Source organism: Neoarius graeffei, chromosome 1 (assembly GCF_027579695.1).
Source record: "Neoarius graeffei isolate fNeoGra1 chromosome 1, fNeoGra1.pri, whole genome shotgun sequence".
Classification (NCBI taxonomy): Eukaryota; Metazoa; Chordata; class Actinopteri; order Siluriformes; family Ariidae; genus Neoarius; species Neoarius graeffei.
In genome coordinates, this window is record NC_083569.1 from 49,658,542 (window position 1) to 49,684,439 (window position 25,898).

A 25,898-nucleotide genomic window follows, 5' to 3' on the forward strand; every position below is an offset into this window, starting at 1 on the left:
TAGCTAGCTAGCTAGCTGATAAATAAATAATATATACACTAATCTTTCAGGACGGAAAGTTGGTTCTTCATGTCAGAATGTTCCCAGAACCTGTGCTTTACTTGAACGTTTCAAAGAGGCCACCACCTGCAAGAGGGGCCAGGTAGAGCACTTTCATTCACTCTCATTACCATCTGTACTTGGCCATGCTGAATATTGTTGCTTATTTTCAAATGCACAGTGCTAAAGATATGAAATTAAGCCTTGTAGAGCACTATTTTGACAAATAGATATTAGTTTATTTATTAGAAATAATGTATAATAAATAAAAGTTCTCAGTTAAATCAGTCACATTTTGGACGGCTTTTGTTGTCTTAGTGATACAAGAATGAACTGTACTGCTTTAAATTTCATCGCATGTTTCCTGGTAACTGTTTTTAACCATACCACATAGTTTTATTCTTTTATATAACATTCAGGATGAAGTTCGTGACATTGACATTTTAAACCATGGTAAATGTATTGAGTTAAGAATTATTAAATACCTTGTAATTAAACCATTGGACATGTTATATGGAGGAAAAAGGCTAACATTATGGAATAAAACGTAAATGCGTCCCGTGTATGTATGTATGTATATATGGCCCATTCTATAATTGCGGGTACATTTCAAGCGTTTACTCTGTTAGTCATTGTAAACTCTGTTATCATTAAACTGGGCAATCCATTAGCAGAACTGATTAAGAGTTGACATTTTCAACCATTTTGTGTCCTAACGCCGCATGCTAACCTCAAACTAGCTACCACATGGCATGTGTAAAAACAGAATTTTATGGATTTTAATCATATTATTGTTTTTAAAAAATGAGCGAGAGATGCACTCCAATATCATAACAGATTTGATGAATAATGAATCTACTGTTGGTGTATCGTCAGTATTTATTTATTTTCAAATTAATGAGAGAAGAAACATAACATAGCTCACTGCCTTTCTGAAGTTTCCTGCCAGAGGAAGTTGCATTTCTCTGTACAGATGTCATGCATATTATTAAAACACTTTGTGGCTTTTATGCGGTTTTACATATAACAGAGTTAATAGAGTCGATCAGAACATTGGGACAGATAAAAATATATATTTTTTTAATTACTGAAATTTCACATAATACAGAAAATAGACTTTCTATGCAATTGATTTTATAACAGTTAATAGAATAAGCCTCAAGAAACAGATTGAATCACTTTGTTTATTCAAGTTGAACGTATGAATGAGTAGTCAAAAACAGCCAATAATGTGGGGGGTGGGAGTCATTTAGTTAATGTTTTATGGATAAATTAGGTCTAAAATGTACATCAGGCATTTGCTATTGGTGAAAGTTTTTCATAATTTGCGTTATTGTTCACAACTGATTCAATAAAGATTTCTTTTGTGGAAAATAACGAAATGTACCCTGGATCCTTGAATGACCCGTATGCATATTTGCAGCCACAAATCCAAAATTCATGTAGCATTGTGTGAATTTATTCGATGCTCATCATTCTGTCTGTCTTTCAACTTCAGATCAAGTTTTCAGTGATGCAGCCTGGTACACATGTATGGCCTCACACTGGACCCACTAACTGCCGTCTGCGTATGCATCTGGGTCTCGTCATTCCCCGTAGAGGCTGCCGAATCCGCTGCACCAATCAGACCCGGTCAGTTACCAGCAAACCTGCAAGGAGAAACAGGAAAATAAAACACAAGTTTCAGTGTGAATTACTGGTGCAACAGAAGTATAAACAATCAGCCTATACTGTTCATTTTGCTCCTTTCTCTATTCTTCACTGACAAACCTGTCCATGTGTGTTGCAGAGAATGGGAAGAGGGAAAAGTGTTGATATTTGATGATTCGTTTGAGCACGAAGTGTGGCAGGATGCAGACAGCTACAGGCTCATCTTCATTGTAGACGTCTGGCATCCAGAACTCAGCCAATCACAGAGGCTCACCCTGTCCCCCATATGACGCTTTTACATCACCTGCAAAGACTTACTGTGATGTCTCAGCCAATCTCAGCCATAAGCCAACCCTGACCTCCAGCTGATCATTGGTACTGAACAAAATGTTACATGAACATGTGCTGTGTTTTTAAGAGTAATTTAATTGTGATTTTACGAAGAACATGGGTAATGAATGATGTCCTTCTGGTATCCTGGGTTTCGAGTCAAGAGGAAGAAAGAGTGGCTTGATTTTATAGCTGTTTCATGTTTAGCAAATCTTGGGATATGCACGACCAATTACAACGAGTGCATAAAATTCCACAAAAGGAGATTTACAGATATGGTTTATGATTGAGAGAAGTAGTGTAGCTCTGAATAAATAAGATCACTGAAACGGACCAAAGTGAAGTGTTAGGCAGTAAGACTTGGGAGTATGGAGACCGCTGAAGGTACAAACTTTGCATATTACTGTAAATTTACTTGAATATACACTTGGCGTCCATTTTACTAGGAACAACTGCACATTCATGCAATTATCTAATCAGTCAATCATGTGTCGGATCTTTGTGATTATAAGAGTTATGAGTTATGATATCGTTCCTGGCAGCTCAATCCAGTCTGGCCATTTTCTTCTGATCTCTCTGATCAGCAAGGCATTTCCACCCACAGAACTCTCTCACTCACTGTGTTTTTTGTTTTTCGCACCATTCTCGAGTGTTTTATGTCAAAGTCCCAAGAAATCAACAGTTTCTGAAATACTCAAACCAGCTCATTTGGCATCAACAGAGGTGGACAGTAATGAAGTACATTTACTTGAGCACTGGACTTGAGTACACTTTTTGAGTATCTGTACTTTACTTTTCTGGAAACTTATGACTTCACTACATTTGAACGACAAATATCGTACTTTTCACTCCACTATATTTCTATCAAGGTCCTCGTTACTATGAAGCAGCTTTAAAAGTGAATGTTTTTTCTTTTCTTTTCTAAAATGTGATTGGTTTTTTCACAGGTGACACTGAGACAGCCGATCAGTAATCATTAGGGTCATGTCACATCCATAGACTGTATAAAATCAATTCAGTGATTTCCCAATAGCATTATTTGAGCACGATCAGTTGATGGCAGAATGGAAGGAGGCGGTTCTTCTGGGGAATGCACGCACTCATGGCTATACCTGGAACCCATGTTTTATTTTTGTACGGATTAAAGATTAATTCGTTTTAAATGTTTGCTTTGTTTGCCGAAAACGAACCACATCACAGCCTACAAAAACTCGCCGTCCAACCTGCGGAAGCATATTGAGGTCTGTAAATGTTTTATTCCAAGAGAAAGCTTGCAGTGAAGTTGTCTGTGCTTTTAGAGCGAGCGATAACGCTGCAAACATAGCTATGCAGTCTGGTTAATCAAATGACCTTCTATGGATTTGCCCGCCAAGTTGCCGTAACCTTGTCCACGGCTAACGCTAACACATAGCTAGTTAACTTGGACAGTTAGTTAGCATGTAAAAACGGAGTTATGCTAAAATAAATAATGTTAACTTATCTGAAGTCCTTTCAGAAATATGTTTTAGCATAATCTTGCCAAATAAACAGAATGTAGAAATCTTTCTTTTCTAGTAACGTTAGCTACCCAATATGATTTTGAGTTTGAAAAGAGTTTGCTCACATGTCAGGTGGAGTTTCACTGACTAGCTAGCTTAACGTTAAACCGCCATGATGGCACAGCATGCGTTCATTTTGTGAATTCACATTTCTGTCCTTGGTAACGGTGTTAGGTTTTGTAAACATTGTGGCAATAATACAACGATGCGTTGACATAAAATGTACTTTTAATACTTAAAGTGCCATTCCACCATTGGATGTATTCTTTGGCATAAAATACAATATATTTTATGACAACATGACTAGACAGAGAAATCTTTTAGCTTCAAAATGATATATCAAACATAATTTTTTGACAACGACAAGTATATTAATTTTGCGACCAAAGTCACCTACCCTTTTAATTTCCGCGCGGTAGTGAAACCTGATGTCATCAGCAGGTTCCCCTTCTTGTGTACCACGTGTCGGTGTTCTGTAAAGTTATCCCACCTCTTGGATTTGTCCTACCAAGCCTACTGCGCATGCGCGAAGCCTACTGCGCATGCGCAGAACACATGACGCCATTACAATTAGCAAGTTCTCATGCAGACCGTTTTATTATTCACAACAAGTCATTACAAATTATTTGACTCGGCCAAAGACTCGACCAATACGCACGAAACATAAAAATCGGCAAATGCGTGAAATACTCACCGATTTTCTATCAGCCCAGCTGATCGGTAGGACAAAACTACTGTTGAATTTTCCTACCCTCCTGGATTTCGCGCATGCGCAGTAGGCGATTTCGCGCATACGCAGTAGGCTTGGTAGGACAAATCCAAGAGGTAGGATACGTCACGTGGTACACAAGAAGGGGAACCTGCCGATGACATCACGTTTCACTACCGCGCGGAAATTAAAAGGGTAGGTGACTTTGGTCGCAAAATTAATATACTTGTCGTTGTCAAATTATGTTTGATATATCATTTTGAAGCTAAAAGATTTCTCTATCTAGTGATACCGTTTATATATGTTGTCGTATTTTATGCCAAAGAATACATCCAATGGTGGAATGCCACTTTAAGTATTTTTAAAAGCAGTACTTCAGTAAAAATTTGACTGGACAACTTTCACTTGTATCGGAGTCACATTTGACCAGTGGGATCTGTACTTTGACTGAAGTAATGAAGTTGGGTCCTTTGTCCACCTCTGGGCACCAACAACCATGCCATGGTTAAAGTCATCGAAAATACATCACACTTTTTTTCCTCCCCATTCTGATGTTTGATATGAACATTAACTGAAGCTCTTGACCTGTTTCTGCCTGATTTTATGCATTGGGCTGCTGCCACATGATTGGCTGATTAGATAACTGCAAGAATGCGCAGGCGTTCCTAATAAAGTGGACAGTGAACGTATTAGCAAATGCCACTCAATAGATCAAGAATATATCATAATGATACAGAAATTATGTGACTTTGCACTACCTGTATTAAATGCATTTCTGTGTATGTGAAGCTGTGGGGAGCTGATATTACAGACACCTTTCTGTCATTTTAAAATCCTGTGCCTTATACATACGCTTATCAGGTCTGTAAAAATTCACTAGTCATGCAGTGTATAGCCTAAACAAGCATTTTTTTTATTATTAAATAAAACATGTATTTTTTGATGAAATACTACATTAGACATATTTTTGATTGAATGAATATAACGTCAAACTCTTGATGGCTGAAAGTTTTGGTTATGACAAGTTTATAACTACTCCCTATACCAAGCCTCCACCTTTCAAACTGGGAACCCCTGATGGACGAGGAGCCCAAATTGAGGGCCATTTGGAACACTTGAATATCATGTTTTTAATGCCAAAGCTCGTGTTTTGTCACACAGTCACCTAACAATTAGTAAAGAACAAGTAAAAGGGCTACACTGCAAAAAGGTTTCCACACACACGAATTTCATTTAGTAGCTGCTGTTCATTTTTGGAAATGCACTTGCTAATCACTTTTGATAAAATATGCAGAGGCAAACATAAGTGCACATAACTCGTAAAAGGATAAATAATTAAATATACACCAGAATTTATTTGCTGCAGCACTATTTTCAGCAGTGTTAATGTTGGTTATAATTTAATATTACAAATGTAATGTTTCTTATTTGGACATGACCGACGTTTAGGCTCGCCTGTTCCTGCAGCCATGTTTTAAATTCAGCGTAAAAACAGCACAAGCATTTTCAGGGATGAGAGTTCTCCGCTTTTTCTGAGTAAAAAACGAGCTTTTTATATTATGCCAAATCCATTGAGAATTTTTTTAATTAATTTCAGGGGGTTGGAGTATGTTCCTTCATGCTGTTCAAACTTTATTAACTCCTACGATGTTTACACGTTATTTGTAAATCGCCATCTTTAGTCTCGTTTAAATCTCATTGAATGTGATGTAAAATTCATGTTATCTACATTGTTATTGGTCAAAACATCGATGTCGAGACCATAATAGCCAATCAAAACAGTTTTTACAAAGACACCCACATCCGCTTTCTTTTATCAAAACTTAGACATGTTCGTGAGCTGCATATTAAAAATACTTTCCTCTAATCGGCGTTTTTTCTCAAGACGCTGAATACTATTGACAAGAGAGATGAAGCGAAGGTACGTGAAATTGATGCTGGTATAAAAAACAAGTTTAGCAAAGCAAGAGAGGAGTGTGAGAGAGCCAGGTTAGAGCATGTAAAAACCCAGGAGGCGCTGGCTAATGAAAAAAAAGGAAAAAAAGAGAGGACTGATGAGCTTTTGGCTTTGGCCAAGAAGCTGAAGTCTAAATGATCAAATGAAAATTTGTTTCAAAAATAACTGGGAACTGTAAATAACTTAACTGTAAAAAGTGTAAATAGACATTTTCCTTTTGAAGAAAACATACAAGTGATGTGGACAATAAGATAAAGACAGTCCCCATAAAATATGCATTTGTTTGATTCAATACATTGACTATATGATAATTTGAATTATAGCTGACAGTGTTGATAACTGTATAACTTTAAAGTTTAAATAGACATTGTGAAGAAATCATATACAAGTAATGTGGACATTAGGAAAAGGTCAGTTACCATAAGATATGAATGTTTTTATTTAATTCAATATATTGAATATATGAAAATTTGAATTATTAATGGAACTGTAAATAACTGAATTTTAATCGACATTTTTTAGAAAAACAAGTGATGTTGACAATGAGTAATAACCAGTCCCCATAAAATGTACATATTATTTTGAATTAATGCAATACACATGTTGATTTTGATACATATTGTTCTATATAATAGTGTTTTTATTTCAATAAATATTAAAATAGGCATCAGGAGTTTTAATTAACCACAGCTCAGATTGCAGGAAATAGGGTGTGTAAGGTCTCATTTTGAAAAAAAAATTCCCCGGGGGTGTCCCCTTGGACCCCCCTTATTACAGATTTTCTGCTTTTTTCATCAGCACCCACTCTCATCCCTGCATTTTGAAGAGTCTTTTAAAGTAAAAACTTATGATTTTTCAAAACTTTAATCTGGAACAAACCTACAAATGTCTGTCATGGTGGTGTCCCCATTCATTGCAAGGTTCATCATGACAGAATGGAGTGCAGCAAATATAAAGCCGTTTTATTGTCCAACACTGGAGGGTTTTTTTTGGGGGGGGGAATAATATGGAAACATGAAAGTTTCAAATCAATCACACCTACAGTGGTGCTTGAAAGTTTGTGAACACTTTAGAATTTTCTATATTTCTGCATAAATATGACCTAAAACATCAGATTTTGGGTGGCATGGTAGTGTAGTGGTTAGCGCTGTCGCCTCACAGCAAGAAGGTCCTGGGTTCGATCCCAGTGGCTGGCTAGGGCCTTTCTGTGTGGAGTTTGCATGCTCTTTCCGTGTCCGCATGGGTTTCCTCCGGGTGCTCCGGTTTCCCCCACAGTCCAAAGACATGCAGGTTAGGCTAATTGATGACTCTAAATTGACCGTAGGTGTGAATGTGAGTGTGAATGGTTGTCTGTGTCTATGTGTCAGCCCTGTGATGACCTGGCGACTTGTCCAGGGTTTACCCCGCCTTTCGCCCATAGTCAGCTGGGATAGGCTCCAGCTTGCCTGCGACCCTGTAGAACAGGATAAAGCGGCTACAGATAATGAGATGAGACATCAGATTTTCACACAAGTCCTAAAAGTAGATAACGAGAACCCAGTTAAACGAAAGAGACAAAAATATTATACTTGGTCATTTATTTATTGAGGAAAATGATCCAATATTACACATCTGTGAGTGGCAAAAGTATGTGAACCTTTGCTTTCGGTATCTGGTGTGACCTCCTTGTGCAGCAATAACTGCAACTAAATGTTTGCGGTAACTGTTGATCAGTCCTGCACACCGGCTTGGAGGAATTTTAGCCCATTCCTCCGTACAGAACAGCTTCAACTCTGGGATGTTGATGGGTTTCCTCACATGAACTGCTCGCTTCCGGTCCTTCCACAACATTTTGATTAGATTAAGGTCAGGACTTGTCTTGGCCATTCCAAAACATTCACTTTTATCCCTCTTTAACCATTCTTTGGTAGAACGACTTGTGTGCTTAGGGTCGTTGTCTTGCTGAATGACCCACCTTCTCTTGAGATTCAGTTCATGGACAGATGTCCTGACATTTTCCTTTAGAATTTGCTGGTATAATTCAGAATTAATTGTTCCATCAACGATGGCAAGCCGTCCTGGCCCAGATGCAGCAAAACAAGCCCAAACCATGATACTACCACCACCATGTTTCACAGATGGGATAAGGTTCTTATGCTGGAATGCAGCGTTTTCCTTTCTACAAACATGACACTTCTCATTTAAACCAAAAAGTTCTATTTTGGTCTCATCCGTACACAAAACGTTTTTCCAGTAGCATTCTGGCTTGTCCACGTGGTCTTTAGCAAACTGCAGACGAGCAGCAATGTTCTTTTTGGAGAGCAGTGGCTTTCTCCTTGCAACCCTGCCATGCACACCATTGTTGCTCAGCGTTCTCCTGATGGTGGACTCCTGAACATTAACATTAGCCAATGTGAGAGAGGCCTTCAGTTGCTTAGAAGTTACCCTGGGGTCCTTTGTGACCTCGCTGACTATTACACGCCTTGCTCTTGGAGTGATCCTTGTTGGTCGACCACTCCTGGGGAGGGTAACAATGGTCTTGAATTTCCTCCATTTGTACACAATCTGTCTGACTGTGGATTGGTGGAGTCCAAACTCTTTAGAGATGGTTCTGTAACCTTTTCCAGCCTGATGAGCATCAACAACGCTTTTTCTGAGGTCCTCAGAAATCTCCTTTGTTCGTGCCATGATACGCTTCCACAAACATGTGTTGTGAAGATCAGACTTTGATAGATCCCTGTTCTTTAAATAAAACAGGGTGCCCACTCACACCTGATTGTCATCCCATTGATTGAAAACACCTGACTCTAATTTCACCTTCAAATGAACTGCTAATCCTAGAGGTTCACATACTTTTGCCACTCACAGATATGTAATATTGGATCATTTTCCTCAATAAATAAATGACCAAGTATAATATTTTTGTCTCATTTGTTTAACTGGGTTCTCTTTATCTACTTTTAGGACTTGTGTGAAAATCTGATGATGTTTTAGGTCATATTTATGCAGAAATATCGGAAATTCTTAAGGGTTCGCAAACTTTCAAGCACCACTGTATGCTATCTGGCTACTAGGTTTAAAAAGTGAATTATTTAAAATATTTTAATTTCAAACAATAGAGATGTGTCTACTCATACATGAATTTGCCAAAAGCTTTCAAATTCTAAATCATGGATACAAACCAGTTTGGCAGCTTTTTTTAAATGAATTTTTCAGAGTGCTGTGAGCACAACACAGCCTACATCGTTCCAAAGATTTGCATAATTATAACAATTTAAGTAAGAAAACACCTAATTAAAATAATAAATTTGTTCAAATGAAGACTTATTTCTTTCTTTAGAAGTGTAGGTGGGCTGGTAGTTATAGATTAAAGCGTTCTGCTCCTCTTTTTGGCTGGGAAACTTATGAAGACTTTTTCTAGCTGCAGAACAGGGAAGGAAAAAAGTTCTGTTATTGCAAACAATTTATCCTGTAAAGTTTGCACAATTAAGAATACCCAGTTAAACAGGCATGTAACTTTGTAGAGACTTCTGCATACTTTTTAAATCTTAAATTATACACTTGGTCTATTCATACCTTCATTGACAAAAAATTGGCCCATATAGAAAGTGGTTCTGATCGCAGCAGCTGAGTGGGGGATGCATGCCCGAGTCCACTCAAATGCATTTTTCTCTGGGTGCCACTGGGTTCCATAAATTGGGAAATCATATGCTGTGCAAGTGTGAAAGGAGAACAAAGATTCTGTATAAAGTCTATAATCAAATAAATCGCAATAGTGGAATCAATCAATCATGCGTTCTCACCTTCCATCGTAGACACAAACTCTGTTTGTCCGTCTGTGTTTGTACTCAGAATTCGATAAAAATTTTTCAGCTCCTCATTTCCATTGAATTTCTGTCCCAGAAGTAAACAAACACTGTAGTAATGGATTTTTTTCCAAAACATACACACACAAGTTACCAATATTCCTGGAACTGTTAATTTTATTGCTGGAACTGAAGGGAGTGGTAAAATGACTAAAAACAGCAACATGATCAAAAGTAGTGTACGTAATACCTCAGTAGAGACACTCCACTTATGAGAGTGCTCTGTGAGTGGTTCATTTGCCAGTGATGTCATCAGGTCCTCTGGGAAGTCCTTGAACATTCGGCTGTCCTTTACTTCTAAAATCACATACGAGTAAGGAATAACACATAACCGGGCGTGGTGTTAAGAAAAATAAACGGCAGGGCAAAGCAGAAAGCTGTTACCACCATGAGCTTGATTTGTTTCCCTAATAGCATGCCCCTGTGTGTTTTATTCCTCTTATACCACAGCAGTTCATCAACCATTACAGTTATTAGTTTCTTGACTAACAACACCCCATTGTTTTTAAACATTCAGTTACATTTCAAGTTGTTCCTCTTTCTTTAACCTTGTCATGTTACCAAAAAGTGCAAAGACCTCCATGTTGAAGACTCTCCATTTTCAGAGTTCGAGTGCTGAGAGCTACGAATCCTTCCAGAAATGTATCACCTGACAGACAGCTAAACCCAATTAATAATTACTTTTCTTTGCTAACCACAATTTTTTTTTAATTATTTTTTGTTAATCAATTTGTTACTATGGAATCAAGAACACGACCACTTGCACATTAATATAAACGTGCTTTTGCTTTGCAGTCGGCACGACAGTCAGAACTGTTGACCAATCACCTTCTGATCAATCCGATTCGAGACTTCAACAGCACGGCTGTATAAAGCAACATGCCACGTTGTTATAAAAGCAAGTGGTTACCTGCTAAGTTTTTACACATGTACTCTGTATTCTACTCTTTTTGGCCAGTATTACGCACCCATGGCAGTACAAACTGCTGAACCTGTGATGCCCAGCAGTTCAAGATCAGTCTACAAGTCTTTCTAGAAGGTTTAACATGCCAATACCAAGGTTTATCGACATGCCAACAGAAAATTTACCAGAAATGTCTTGGCTCCATCACTGTGGTTTTTTTTTTTTTTTTAAATATAATTGGTCTCTTTGCATATTCAAATGTAGTGGTTCTTCAAAAGCCAAAATGGAGATGACTACAAACCAATATATTTTACAGCCTAAGTTACAGTGAGGTACCTTGAGACAGCACGTTTTTTTGAAGATTAGCTGTTATTTCTGATGTGGCTAAACATATTGCGCAACATACCCTCTAACCCTCAGTTTGGATGGTAAATCAGGTTTGTCGAAGCTTTTTACCACAAGGGCCCCCTTGAACTTAAATAAAGTTTTATGCAGATTTATTATTTTCAATAACTCACCTTTGGTGAAATTGAGTGGTAGAGCAACGCCGCTGGTATTAGTACGGGACAACAGGGATTTTCCACTTGTCAGCAACGTTAGCTGCTCAAAGCCCAAGCATGTCCCCCACACAGGAAAATAATCTCCTTTTGAGTTGGCCTATCAACACACAGATATCAAACCTTTAATACTGCTCAATTATTGACCAACAAATTATTCAGCGTAAGCTGCTTTTTCCCCCCGCAATCAGACTTTTTTTTTTTGTGACTCAAGTTCAGAGCCTCACGCTGAGAAAGCAGTCTCTTGACTTGTGAACATTGAACCGTCCTCTGAAATTACACCTAATAGAGACGTTCACACTAATCACCACTATAACACTACAAATATAATGTCAACAACATGAACAAGCTGCACAAACATGGAGGCTCTTACCTCCAGCGCAAGTCTGTAGAATATTCCTGCTGCTTTGGCGTAATCAGATGAAAACATGCTGACACGACCACCAGGAAAAATGATTCTACAGGGAAAAAATAAATAAGGATCTGTACAGTATAATGCGATGTGAATAGGGATTATTCCTGGGGTTTCAGTACTCACCCATTTATAGATCTGAAGAGTACGGTGTATTCCTCTTCAGTCTTATTAATCCTGCGAACATAAATATTTTATGTATCTCAGCTTTACATCAGTACTGGTGTAGTGGTTTATATTCAGATCCCCAATGAATAACATTATTAGCTACTATGGCATTTTGTATTAGTCCTGTGAGCACATTTGAGTATTTTTTCAGTCCATAAGTAATAATGGAGTAGATAAGTTGAGCAAATAAATTACTCAATTTTTTACTATGGTCAAGCCAGCCGCTGTAGAATAGTTTGTGTACCCCTGGTCTAAATTGCTGTTACTGTGAACAGTTAAGCAAGTTGAAGATGAAATGATTGCCAAAAGGCATAAAGTTAAAGATGACTCATTCCCTTTATATTTAAAGCAAAAACATATTTTTTATTTTCATCTTTTACATTTTCAAAATGACAAAAAAGGAAAAGGGCCTGAAGCAAAAGTTTGGGCACCCTGCATGGTTAGTACCTAGTACCACCCCCTTTGGCAAGTATCACAGCTTGTAAACACTTTTTGTAGCCAGCTAATAATCTTTCAGTTCTTACCTGGGGGATTTTCACACATTCGTCCTTGCAAAAGGCTTCCAGTTCTACAAGTTTCTTGGGCTGTCTTGCATGCACTGCTCTTTTGAGATCTATCCACAGATTTTCAATGATGTTTAGGTCAGGGGACTGTGAGGGCCCGGGCAAAACCTTCAGCTTGTGCCTCTTGAGGTATTCCATTGTAGATTTTGAGGTGTGTTTTGGATGATCGTCTTATTGTAGGACCCATCCTCTTTTTAACTTCAACTTTTTTACAGATGGTGTGATGTTTGCTTCCAGAATTTGCTGGTATTTATTCAAATCCGTGCTTCCCTCGACCAATGAAATGTGCCCTGTGCCACTGGCTGCAACACAACCCCAAAGCATGATCGATCCACACCCATGCTTCAGAGTTGGAGAGGTGTTCTTTTCCTGGAATTTGGCACCCTTTTTTCTCCAAACATACCTTTCCACATTGTGGCCAAAAAGTTCTATTTTGATTTCATCAGTCCACAGGACTTGTTTCCAAAATGCATCAGGCTTATTTAGATGTTCATTTGCAAACTTCAGACGCTGAATTTTGTGGCTAGGATGCAGGAAAGGTTTTCTCCTGATGACTCTCCCATGAAGGTCATATTTGTTCAGGTGTCGCTGCATAGTAGAACAGTGCACCACCACTCCAGGGTCTGCTAAATCTTTCTGAAGGTCTTTTGCAGTCAAACGGGGTTTTTATTTGCCTTTCTAGCAATCCAACGAGCAGTTCTTTCAGAAAGTTTTCTTCATCTTCTAGACCTCACCTTGATCTCCACTGTTTCTGTTAACTGCCATTTTTTAAATAACATTACAATCTGAGGAAACAGCTACCTGAAAACACTTTGCTACGTTCTTGTAGCCTTCTCCTGCTTTGTGAGCATCAATTATTTTATTATTCAGAATGCGAGGGAGTTGCTTAGAGGAGCCCATGGCTGTTGATTTTAGGGACAAGTTTGAGGAATCAGAGAATTTATACAGCTTTGAAATCTGCATCATCTGACCTTTCCTAACGAAGAATTTGAACAAGCCACAGCTCAATAAGCTAATTAAGGTTTGGAACCTTGGTAAAAGTTACCTGAGAACTCAAATGTATTGGGGTGCCCAAACTTTCGCATGATGTTCCTTTTTTTTTTTTTCACTCTCCACATCACACACACATCACATTATCTCTAGCCGCTTTATCCTTCTACAGGGTCGCAGGCAAGCTGGAGCCTATCCCAGCTGACTACGGGCGAAAGGCGGGGTACACCCTGGACAAGTCGCCAGGTCACTCTCCAATTGTACAAAACAAAAATAATACACAAATCTTGCAGAAAACTCTGAAAAGAAATGTGTTGTCTTTACCTTTATGCCTTTTGGTGATCAGTTCATCTTCTGCTCACTTAACTATTCACAGTAACAGACATTTTCAGTAAGGGTGCCCAAACTCTTGCATGCCACTGTATATGGTGTATACTGTATACAAACAAGCACCGAAAGGTTTGTGTTTTTCTTTTTAAATCTTGTATGAACAAGTTATCTTTTGGGAACAAGACACTAACTTCACAATTTGTTCATACAAGATTTTAAAAAAAAAACCATCTTTCGCTTAAAAGGTGCCTGTCCAGCATTTAAAGATGATCGATATCTATAGTACAAGCCCTAATTATCGTAATACACACAACTGCAGCCACCTGATTAGCCATTATAAGTAGCTTTAAGTACTTAAACGTCCAAAAGCATGTCACACTTTTATTGCACATGGGCAACTAATATAGCAGTGAGGACGTGACGTAAATCCATTGATCGCCATGTACTGGAAGTTACGTGTAGCTGATATAAACATACTTGCTGGCCTGGATTTAGGAAGACAAAAAAGAGCTATTGTCAAGTCAGTATGGATAGCAGAGAAACTGGATATCTGTATGAACTTCAGAAAAGGACTATCCACATCTGGGGAATGATTTCAGCAGCAAATCATGATGATTCTAAATGATGAAGTCAGTGGTGCTTTGCAAATACAAAGTCGGGAAGGCAGGAAAAAGGGTTCGGCAGCTACCTGGTGCCGATGTGGATAGGGTGCCAAGTGGAAAACTGACATTGGATGTGTTTGTTGAAAATACTTTTATGTAGTATAATACAGGCACGGTCATTGAATTGTTTCATGGATAAACCTGGTTTGGAAACGTATGTCACACACAAGCCTGCACTGGAAATGGACTACATACAGACTATGATAGCCAGGTATGTGAGAGGGCCAGCACCAGCTGGAGAACCTACAAATCGATAAGCAGCCTTTTATTTATTTAAATATATAAATAAAAAAACAAACTGGGGCGGCACGGTGGTGTAGTGGTTAGCGCTGTCGCCTCACAGCAAGAAGGTTCTGGGTTTGAGCCCAGCGGCCGGCGAGGGCCTTTCTGTGCGGAGTTTGCATGTTCTCCCCGTGTCCGCGTGGGTTTCCTCCGGGTGCTCCGGTTTCCCCCACAGTCCAAGGACATGCAGGTTAGGTTAACTGGTGACTCTAAATTGACCGTAGGTGTGAATGTGAGTGTGAATGGTTGTCTGTGTCTATGTGTCAGCCCTGCGATGACCTGGTGACTTGTCCAGGGTGTACCCCGCCTTTCGCCCGTAGTCAGCTGGGATAGGCTCCAGCTTGCCTGCGACCCTGTAGAACAGGATAAGTGGCTAGAGATAATGAGATGAGATGAGATTGCACGTTTTATATATATATATATATATATATATATATATATATATATATATATAAATAAACTCAGTGTATGTGCGTGTTTAGTATGGATACATACATAGCTATAAAGCCAATTTATTTATCGTGTGTGTGAATACAGGTATAGACATGCAATGTGCCACAATAGTATTATGGTCTAAATATAGGCTAGTGACAGCTTGAAGCCAAGTGTAATTTTATAGCGGAGTGAAGCTCCATACTTAAGAGAATATGGTAAGGCATCGACCTCCTCTCATCTCATCTCATTATCTGTAGCCGCTTTATCCTTCTACAGGGTTGCAGGCAAGCTGGAGCCTATCCCAGCTGACTACGGGCGAAAGGCGGGGTACACCCTGGACAAGTCGCCAGGTCATCACAGGGCTGACACATAGACACAGACAACCATTCACACTCACATTCACACCTACGGTCAATTTAGAGTCAAGGCATCGACCTGATTTTTTTTTTTAATGCATTTTGCAACTGTAGGGAACCTGATCGTAAGTGCAAGGTAATGTATCTTAAACACGTGACCACTGGACAGGACAACGAAATTTGTATCTTTATTTCCATAAGATAGATTGGGTTTTATCCAGTGCTTTATTTTTAATTTGCTTCATAAAAAATAACAGGATTATTTACTAACATATTTTACACTCATTGGGAGCGCCACTTTTAGGCAGTGCCATATATATAATATACTTTTTTGCCCTATATCTAGATTTAACAGTCTGTCTAACTTGTATTACATGTGAACTAATAAATTAAATCTTATACCTTTCTCACATTTCTTTGAGTTGATCAGCTTGCATGGCCTGAATCCCTTTTCCTTGGATGTTGTTGGAATATTGTTAGCACAGCATCAGCTTTGAATCTAACGCAACCTGTGTCGCCCAAGAGCTCGGCCTGTAGATTTCTCTCAAAACCCAACCCGTGAGGCTTAAAATGGTCCTTGCAAACAACGGAATTCCTCCCACAAGAGAGTATTTCTAAAGTGTGACCTGTCCCCAAGTTGTGTAGTAACTGTTTAGTAAGTTGTTTACATTACTCTGTTGTCGGCAATGGAACACAGAAAAAGTTCTTTCCCTTATTATTACCTCGTGTGCGACGGAGTAAGTGGGGCGAGGTATTGTAATCAGTGTGGTTTGTGTGTGTCTGTCTCTTAACAATCTAGCGTCTAGACGGTTGCACCGATTGACTTCAAATTTTCAGGATAGGTGGGCAATGGTCTGTAGATTACCGGATTAAATTTTGGGGGTAATCGGGTCAAGGTGAAGGTCACTGGAAAGGCTGGGTGAGGTTTGTTTTGTACATCGTGGAGTCTGGAGCAGCGAGCCAATCAAGATACAGGAAACCTATCAACAATTCTACGTCATGCTGATCTTTGACACCGCCCACAAAATGGCAATATGACTGCACCATGAAGTGGAGCGGGAATACCAAATAATTGTACAGGGGTATAGCTTGGGGGGGAGGGGTCCTGGGTGCCCGTCGGACCATACATTTTTTTCAATAGCCGCATAAGAAAAGCGCCCACTGTAATTTTTCTAACCTTTTTTTTTTTATTAGATTGTCACCTCAGTCTCATTAGAGTTTCTATCGCCTTGTATGGACTTCCTGTGGTTTGGGCGCGAAAACCCAGTCCTGCACAAGCGCAACACGATCGCACTAGAAAGCATGGTCAAGCTGCCAGTGTAGCTGCAGTCTTTTTAGTTGCGAATTATGAGTATTTCCTCGTGTTAATAATTCGCCATATCAAAACAAGCGAAACGTTCCTCCTTCTTTCGACGTGAACAGAAGTAAGCAATTTATACTGTATATATATTTTTTTCCATCAGTGGCTTCGAAGCTAAGTTTTAGTGCCGTTTCTACAACACATCAAGAAAACATGGAAGAAACAGCGATAATGGAAGAGCTGGTTTCTAAGCTACCTAAAACCAGCAATGGTAATTATTTTTTGTTACACAATGTACTCAGGCTGCCAGTCAGTGTGTGGACCCCCCCCCCCCAAAAAAAAAAAAAAAATCCTAGCTACGCCCCTGTTTTAAAGCAATGTTTTATGTGCCACATTGTAACAATACAAATGAGTCAAAATACATTTGTGCAAAATGTGTAATATTTCTAGCCTATGTTTTATTTTTTGCTGCGGGTCCCCTTTAAGCGCACTATTTTAACACGTTATTATTTATCACACTTCCACTTACATCACAGGGACGACTCGGGCCCCTGCAGACTCCAGGTATTTCACATAGGAAGCCGCGATGTAGGTGTTTCTCCCAGGTGAAGGACAGCGAACATCCTGAGCCAAAACACCTTCAACACAGAGAGAGAGAGAGACACCCTAGTGATTAGTTCTACAGGATTACAGACAACAGCATGTCCACACTTTTCACCTTACCTATGATGGGACAGTCGTTTATCTTGTTTCCTTCTGAAACGACAACAAAGGAAATGATTTTGAAGAAGAGTGAGAAACACGCGATGAGCTCCATGCTGTCACTACACTGAGATCTTTATCAGGTCGCTCTTACTGGGTTTATGCTCCGCCTCCAGTTCTGCGTCCCTTCAGCTGAACCAGTCTCACATTTCACTCTTAACCTTCTTCACACCCAAATCATCACAGAAATATCAATACTGTTCAAGTACAAGCACTGATTTATTTCACCTTTAAATCTGATTGAAATATCATGAATACTAGAAAAGTCATCATGTGACATACGAATGATTCTATGAATTCGGTGCCCTTTCAGAAGACTCAGTGTCCCAAGATAAAATGCTGATATATTTCTTCAGAACATTGACAAAATTACATTTAAACTGCACTATTTCAAAATATTTGGTGTTTTTAGTATATTAAACTGAAAAGGACATAATAACTATTATTTTCATTTTTATTAGTTTTAATATGTGAGGAGCACAGCAATTCTGCATGTCCCCATCACCAATTACAGTAACAATGTGGCCAATTTTATGTTTACATTCTTTAATTTTTTTTTATTTATTTTTTGTTAAATGCATCACTGCTACTCCAGTTTCACATACAATGTGTTTTTTGGGGAAAAGTAATTATATTTTAGAAGAAATTTAGGCATTTTCCTTTGTCCCTATGTATAATTCAACTCCGTCACGCAACCGCCTCCGCCCCCTATTTGTATACATAAATGGTTTGACCCTGTGACATCATTTAAGGAAGTAGATTTAGCAGAGTCTCCAGAACAGCATGGTGCAACCAGTGGTAAGTGTTAACTCTCATTTCTTGAAATATTGTAAGACTTTTATAAACATATAGGTTCCGTCAAGCATAAGTACTCAACACTGTTGAGTGAAAAAGTCATAGTAGAGAAGTTTTTTATCGAGAAATGATTATATATTTATGAATTAGAAGAAGATCTAAACTGAATCACGCCATGTGCCACAGTCCTAGCATTTAGCATGAACAGTTAACAACAGATTAGCATAAAATCTTCAACCCCATCACATTCAACCCCGTCACACATTCTGTTGTTATGGGGTTGAATGACTGTTACAGGGTTGAATAGTTGTTTATATTAGTTGTTTATATTTAAAGGAGCACCAGACGGGGTAAGTGCAACCCTGAAAAGGACCGTGGATCGAATCATCAGCCAAGGTCACGACATTGTGGATGCATTGACCCTCTACACGGTCCTAAAAGATAATTTGACTTCCATCAAATTGTTCTTTGTAGAGGAAGAAACTATTGAGGAGGCATTGAAGCGCATGCCAGCCAATCTGCCTGTCATCCAGTCGACGATGAGAATCCATCAAGTGGTTTACATTTCTCCGGGAAAGTTTGCATACAGAGATGTAAGCTGCATGTGTTTAGTTCACAAGAAGACAGTGGACTGTCAGTGCTTCAATGCCCAACAGTTTACATTTCACAATGTTGCAGCCAATGTACCACAGACAGAGATCGACTGGGGTGAACAAAATCTGTGTGGGAAATGGTGCGTAATAAAATATGACCAGGAACTATACCCCGGAATCATTCTCGCCACAGATGAAAGCCATGCACAAGTGAAATGCATGAGCTGTGCTGGACCAAACCGTTACTTCTGGTCTCTGCATGACGACATCCTGTGGTATCCCTTTGAGGATGTCCTCGAAAAAATTGAAGCCCCTACTCATGTCACCTCTCGGCATATGGAGATAAAGAAGGAAGTGTGGACAAGGCTTCATGAACTATTGTGAACATGAATTGAAGAATACAACATTTTTGAAGCATTCCCATGATTTTTTAAGTTGAATACATGTTCTTGTAGTTCACTGTTGCCAAATGAGAATTCTTCTGAGAAATTTTTACTTCAGACCAAAGTGGACACGCGCGCACACACACACGCACACACACGGAGGCACGCACTCACTCACACACACACACACACACACACACACACAGTATCCTCCAGCCAAAATTCAAAACCACCAACACACACAGAACACGCCCACACACAAGCATTCTCTGGCTGGCATGAACATTACCTCTCCTCACTCATGTTCAACACTAAACCTGACAGGGTATGCCAACCACAGCAGAGGAGAGGAACAGGTTGGAGAGGAGATGAGACAAAAGAAGAGAAAAAGAGAAGCAAGGAAAGAAGTTAGGGTAGAGGAGAACAGGACAAGAACAGAGCCAAATGAGACTTCTGAGAAATGAGTTTTACCTGAGACCAAAGTGGACGGACACACACACACTATCTTCACCCACAATCAACACTTAACATGACAGGATACGCCATTCTCAGCGGAGGAGAGCAGAACTGTGGTTGAAGAGATGAGACAAAAGGAGAGGTGGAAAGAAAGTGACCAAAGTGGGCACACACACAGTAACTATCTTCACCCACAATCAACACTATACATGACAGGATGGCATGCTCACCGGAGGAGAGCAGAACTGTGGTTGAAGAACTGTGGTTGAGACAAAAGGAGAGGTAGAAAGAAGTTAGGGTAGAGGAGAACAGGACCAGAGAAGAGCCAAATGAGAATTCTGGGAAATGAGTTTCACCTCAGACCAAACAAGGCTTTGTTAATTATTGTTTTCCAGGTTTCAAGCATTTGAAAATGGATGTTGTTGACATTCATAGTTCATTTACTTCTGAGTAAATGCATTTTTTTGTTTTACCACAGAGGGAAAAGTTCAAAGTTTTTCAAACGGACAAACTGAAAATATGATGTAATTGCTGATCCACGAATTTTAAATATAAAATATGTTCAATACCAAAAAAGTTGTTGCGTTTTTACTAATGATTTCATTTTTTGGTACATTAAAAGGCAACTTGCACAGTATTGTACAGAAATGCTTTTCAGGACCTATGTCTTCTGAGAGGTTTCCTCCTACTCCTACACTTCACCAAGCGATTTTCTATTCCCTCAAAGACTTTTTTAACTGGTAAATTTTCTAAGTAGCTGCCTAACACTAGGAATGCCCTATTGACCCTACCATGGGGTTTTAGATCAGATTATACGTTTTTATAATGGATAAAAAGCATATATAATTTGATATATAATCCTTGCTTAGTCAACCCTGTTACAACAGGTCAACCCTGTTATGACCAATTCAACCCTGTTATGAGACACAATTTATAATTTTTAAAAATGTTCTCAACAGAAAACCTTCTAAGGTTACATATGGTTTGTATATTAGATTGTGATAAACATACCAATGTAAAGTTTGTACATATTACATGACGTTATTGTATATTTTGAGCAATTTACAGAGTAAAATAATGAATACTTGTCATTTTTTTCAGAATTGTGATAGAATATCAGTTTCCCCTTATGTTTTGTTTGGTATCAAAATGTTATAGTAAATAAAGGGACAGCTAAATTATTTAGTCATGCTAGTGCCTTCTCACTACCCTATTATAATAATCAGTAATGGCAATAAAAAATAACCGTGACGGGGTTGAATTAAATATCGACTTGTGTCTAATAAAAGCTCAAATATTACTTAAAATATCATGTTAAGGTGGGAAATTATGTTTTTTGTACAGTAGACAAATGACAAAATCACATGAAATTTAAAAAAAAAAAAACACATTTTGGTTAAAAAATTCCTCTTACCCTCTTCAATCCAAAAGGGCACCATTTCTGTAGAATCACCCATACAGTGTCCTGTAATGATTAGTCTTGTCTGAAGCCGAGGCTCCGAAGCACGTCTAGATAATAAGAGGGCGTGGCAGTTGAATCCCCACTTCATACGTGTATCGTTTAGCCCAGGGGTTTTCAAAGTGTGGGAGAGTCAGCCCCCCCTCAGAGAGCAAATAAACAACAGCACCCCCCCCCTTACAATTTTTGTTGTTGCTATACTTAATGTTCCATTCGTATTTTAAAAAAATGGTTGTTGTACACATTTTTTTCCTTTTTACACATTTTAAACATCTGTGCTTTTTGAAAATATCTTTTTTACACATTTTAAACATCTGTGCTTTTTTAAAACATCTTTTTTTTTTACACATTTTAAACATCTGTGCTTTTTTAAAAACATCTTGTTTTACACATTTTAAACATCTGTGCTTTTTAAAACCTCTTTTGTACACGTTAAACATCTGTGCTTTTTTAAAACCCCTTTTTTACACATTTTAAAAATCTGTGCTTTTTAAAACCTCTTTTGTACACATTTTAAACATCTGTGCTTTAACCTCTTTTGTACACATGTAAAACATCTGTGCTTTTTTTTAAAACCTCTTTTGTACACATTTTAAACATCTGTGCTTTAACCTCCTTTTGTACACATGTAAAACATCTGTGCTTTTTTAAAACCTCTTTTCAGAAATCAGAAACACTTTAATTGCCAGGTATGTGGACACACACGAGGAATTTGACTCCGGTTCACTTAGCTCTCATAGTACAAAACAGATAAAAAAGCATAGACACAAAATCAAACAAACAAGCAAACAACAACTACAACAACAAAAATAGACGCACAGTGCAAAGTAATCCTGGTAAGTCAAGTATGGAATAGTTAAATAAATATAAAGTACACAGGGTGCACAGAATGACGGTATAAGTGTTCAGATATTTTACAAGTGATATTACTGATATATGAATCTGGATTTTAGCTGTTTATCACAGAAAGGATTTCCCTTTTGGTGCAATATGATGCAGAGTGCAAAGATGAATAGTAAATTTAAATAAGTATAAATATAAGTAACAGTGAGCACAGAATGACAGTATGAGTGTGCAGATATTTTGCAAGTGATATTACTGATATATGAATCTGCATTTTAGCTGTTCATCACAGAGACAGCCTGAGGGAAGAAACTGTTCTTGTGTCTGGTTGTTTTTGCATACAGTGATCTATATCGGGGCGGCACGGTGGTGTAGTGGTTAGCGCTGTCGCCTCACAGCAAGAAGGTCCTGGGTTCGAGCCCCGTGGCCTTTCTGTGCGGAGTTTGCATGTTCTCCCCGTGTCCGCGTGGGTTTCCTCCGGGTGCTCCGGTTTCCCCCACAGTCCAAAGACATGCAGGTTAGGTTAACTGGTGACTCTAAATTGAGCGTAGGTGTGAATGTGAGTGTGAATGGTTGTCTGTGTCTATGTGTCAGCCCTGTGATGACCTGGCGACTTGTCCAGGGTGTACCCCGCCTTTCGCCCATAGTCAGCTGGGATAGCCTCCAGCTTGCCTGCGACCCTGTAGAAGGATAAAGCGGCTAGAGATAATGAGATGAGATGATCTATATCGCCTCCCTGAGGGGAGAAGATTAAACAGATTGTGACCAGGGTGTGATGGGTCCGCAGAGATGTTACCTGCCTGTTTCCTGACTCTGGACAAGTATAAGTCTTGAATGGAGGGCAGGTTGACACCAATAATTTTCTCTGCAGACCTTATTGTCTGTTGCAGTCTGTTCTTCTCCTGTTTGGTGACCGATCCAAACCAAACAGTGATGGAAGAGCAAAGAACAGACTGAATGATGGCAGAGTAGAATTGTGTCAGTAGTTCCTTAGGCAGGTTGAGCTTCCTGAGCTGGCGCAGAAAGTACAACCTCTGCTGAGCCTTTTTGATGATAGTGACTGTATTGGTCTCCCACTTCAAGTCCTGAGAGATTGTGGAATCTCTCTTTTTACACATTTTAAACATCTGTGCTTTAACCTCTTTTGTACACGTTTTAAAAAAGCACAGATGTTTTACATGTGTACAAAAGAGGTTAAAATACAGATGTTTATAGGCCTCGATTTGTTTGGTTCATGGCAGCGTTTCATCCTGAGTGTGTGAGAAAAAGTGAAAAAAATGTTCCTGAACAAAAATCAGTAAAGGTTCCCCTAAATGTTACTCCAGTTGTCCTCACAGAGTCCTCTCTCTCTCTCACACACCTTTTTTTTTGTGCGTGTGAGAAAATAAGAGTAGACACCAATTAACAAAAAAAGGCACATTTTAAATGACAATTATTTTAGGATGGAACGTTTATGCAAATAATAATGCAAATGTACTGATGTAATGTAGAAATTAAAACATGCTGTACATTTCTCTTAGCACTAGGTGTCGCTGGTGAACTCTGTTGAATGAGACTCTGAGTTATGAACCTTTTAGTGAATCCCAACCACTGATCTCTCACTGGTTGTGATTCACTACACCACTACTGGTGTAGTGGTGACAGCACTAACCACTACACCACTGTGGGTGGCACCGTCATCTCACAGCAAGAAGGTCCTGGGATCGAGCCCAGCAGCCGGCGAGGGCCTTTCTGTGTGGAGTTTGCATGTTCTCCCCGTGTCCGCGTGGGTTTCCTCCGGGTGCTCCGGTTTCCCCCACAGTCCAAAGACATGCAGGTTAGGTTAACTGGTGACTCTAAATTGACCGTAGGTGTGAATGTGAATGGTTGTCTGTGTCTATGTGTCAGCCCTGTGATGACCTGGCGACTTGTCCAGGGTGTACCCCGCCTTTCGCCCGTAGTCAGCTGGGATAGGCTCCAGCTTGCCTGCGACCCTGTAGAACAGGATAAAGCAGCTACAGATGAGATGAGATGAGATATGCTGCTGTGATCTGAGCCCTCAAACAGCGTTCCGTTGTATAGTAAATGTGCAATGACAAAGAATCTATCATCATATAAGAATAAAAAAAGTTCTAAATTAATAATTTACTGCATAAATTATTCTCATGCCATTTCTTAGAAAATATTTCCATACAAATTAATATTTCCAAAACATTAAAAATTTGACAAATTCCAAGAAAAACTAAATAACATCAGGAAAAGGTCAAGTTTCAAATTTATTGTCATGTGCATTTAAAAAGTACAGTGTACTATAAAATGCAATGAAATGCACTTTGCCCTGGCGCTCTCAGCCTGTAAAATCTATAAAATAAGACAACCTGAGAGAGAGAGAGAGAGAGAGAGAGAGAGAGACACAACCTAAAACCCATAGCAGCATGGAATAAAAACAAAGGCATTCGTAAAAGCAGCCATAAAACAATCCACCTCTATTACATTTAAGTGCCAGTGCCAATCAGTAGTCTGATTGCCTGGGGGTAAAAACTGTCTCTAAGGCTGGAGGTCCGAGCTCTGATGCACAGTAAGCGCGTCCCTGAAGGGAGAGAAGAGAAGAAGCTATATGCTGGATGGTAGGGTGCATCAGTTGCCCCCTAAAAATGAAAAGTTCCTCCGATCATGATGCATTTTTGTTTTTATGTTCCTTCTGGTAAGAAAACACACTGGGTGAAATATTTTGACAAAATTCAAAAGTTTAATGGTGGCACCAGGAGCTCAAAGTTATGGAAAAAGCTGCTATTTTATGACTTTTATGACAAAATTTCGATCACTTTTCATGAAACATTATGGCACCTTATAGAGTATACCAAATATCTTAGATACACATTTTTAGTACATATTCTAAATATATTATCAAGCACAGTTTGACTTTTAGCTGTTCATTGAATCATTGTTCAACTACTTTTAAACAATACAAATGTATTATGAATCACATTAATGCTTCTCAATCCCTTGCAAAGGTTCTTAACATGATCTCTGGGTCACAAGAAATCAATAAATGGAGTCCAACATTGTGATTCAAACCTTACGCGAAAACATAAAATAAGCGTTTTTTGGCAAAAAATGAACCTCATGGTGCCACCATTAGACTTTTGAATATGGTCAAAAAATTGTACAGGATGTCTTTATTGGTGAAAAGGAACACCCAAACAAAAATGCATCAGATTTTATGAAAGTGAGGGCAACTGATGCACCCTACTGGATGGCTTGTATCCTTCATGATACTAAGTGCTTTCCTCCTGCAGCGGGTGGAGTAGAGGTCTTGTAGTTGTGGTAATGGAGATCCTATTATTTTAGATGCTGTTTTCACTGTTCTCATCAGGATCTTATGGTCATATGCTGTGATGTTACCAAACCATCACAGCATGCATCCAGTTAAGATGCTTTCTATTGTGGACCTATCGAAGTTGATGAGTATTTGTGGACATACCATATTTCTTCAAACACCTTAAAAAATAATGTCTCTGTTGTGCCCTTTTCCTGACATAACTAATGTGCAGGGACCAGGAGAGGGAGTCAGAAATATAGATGCCTAGGAACTTGAAAC

General features: G+C 38.9%; 2 protein-coding genes across 9 annotated transcripts in view; one reads left to right on the forward strand and one right to left on the reverse strand.

Moving 5' to 3' along the window:
* Positions 1–2,003, forward strand: part of unm_hu7910 (un-named hu7910) — an 87,075-nt gene extending 85,072 nt beyond the window's left edge. For all 5 annotated transcript variants that reach the window (XM_060933132.1, XM_060933148.1, XM_060933169.1 and 2 more), the window contains 3 exons: positions 51–142; positions 1,538–1,671; positions 1,829–2,003. In XM_060933132.1, the coding sequence (XP_060789115.1) occupies positions 51–142; positions 1,538–1,671; positions 1,829–1,979 (377 nt within the window). In that variant the 3' untranslated portion in view covers positions 1,980–2,003. The remainder of the gene's footprint in view (positions 1–50; positions 143–1,537; positions 1,672–1,828) is intronic.
* Positions 1,171–21,533, reverse strand: LOC132894016 (gamma-glutamyl hydrolase-like). 4 transcript variants are annotated; one of them, XM_060933235.1, is made up of 10 exons: positions 21,431–21,531; positions 17,751–17,783; positions 17,557–17,665; positions 12,068–12,118; positions 11,903–11,987; positions 11,491–11,629; positions 10,259–10,365; positions 10,006–10,096; positions 9,779–9,913; positions 1,171–1,688 (listed from the first exon to the last, which is right to left on the reverse strand). In XM_060933235.1, exons 1-10 carry the CDS (start codon positions 21,471–21,473, stop codon positions 1,663–1,665), a joined length of 819 nt encoding a protein of 272 aa, XP_060789218.1. In that variant the 5' UTR covers positions 21,474–21,531; the 3' UTR covers positions 1,171–1,662. The 4 variants fall into 4 exon arrangements, with proteins under 4 accessions (XP_060789218.1, XP_060789198.1, XP_060789208.1 ...); XM_060933215.1 differs by lacking the exon at positions 1,171–1,688 and adding an exon at positions 9,178–9,623; XM_060933225.1 differs by lacking the exons at positions 1,171–1,688; positions 17,751–17,783 and adding an exon at positions 9,178–9,623 and having other exon boundaries at positions 21,431–21,533.
* Positions 21,534–25,898: the final 4,365 nt, after the last annotated feature.

Bases quoted from the DNA above. Each gene is read 5' to 3' on its own strand.
- LOC132894016 (XM_060933205.1), bottom strand. From the start codon at position 17,844: ATGGAGCTCATCGCGTGTTTCTCACTCTTCTTCAAAATCATTTCCTTT. The intron at 17,666-17,750 runs GTAAGGTGAAAA...TCTGTGTTGAAG, and splicing joins AAACGACTGTCCCATCATAG to GTGTTTTGGCTCAGGATGTT. The intron at 9,624-9,778 runs GTATGAATAGAC...CCTGTTCTGCAG, and splicing joins CCAATTTTTTGTCAATGAAG to CTAGAAAAAGTCTTCATAAG.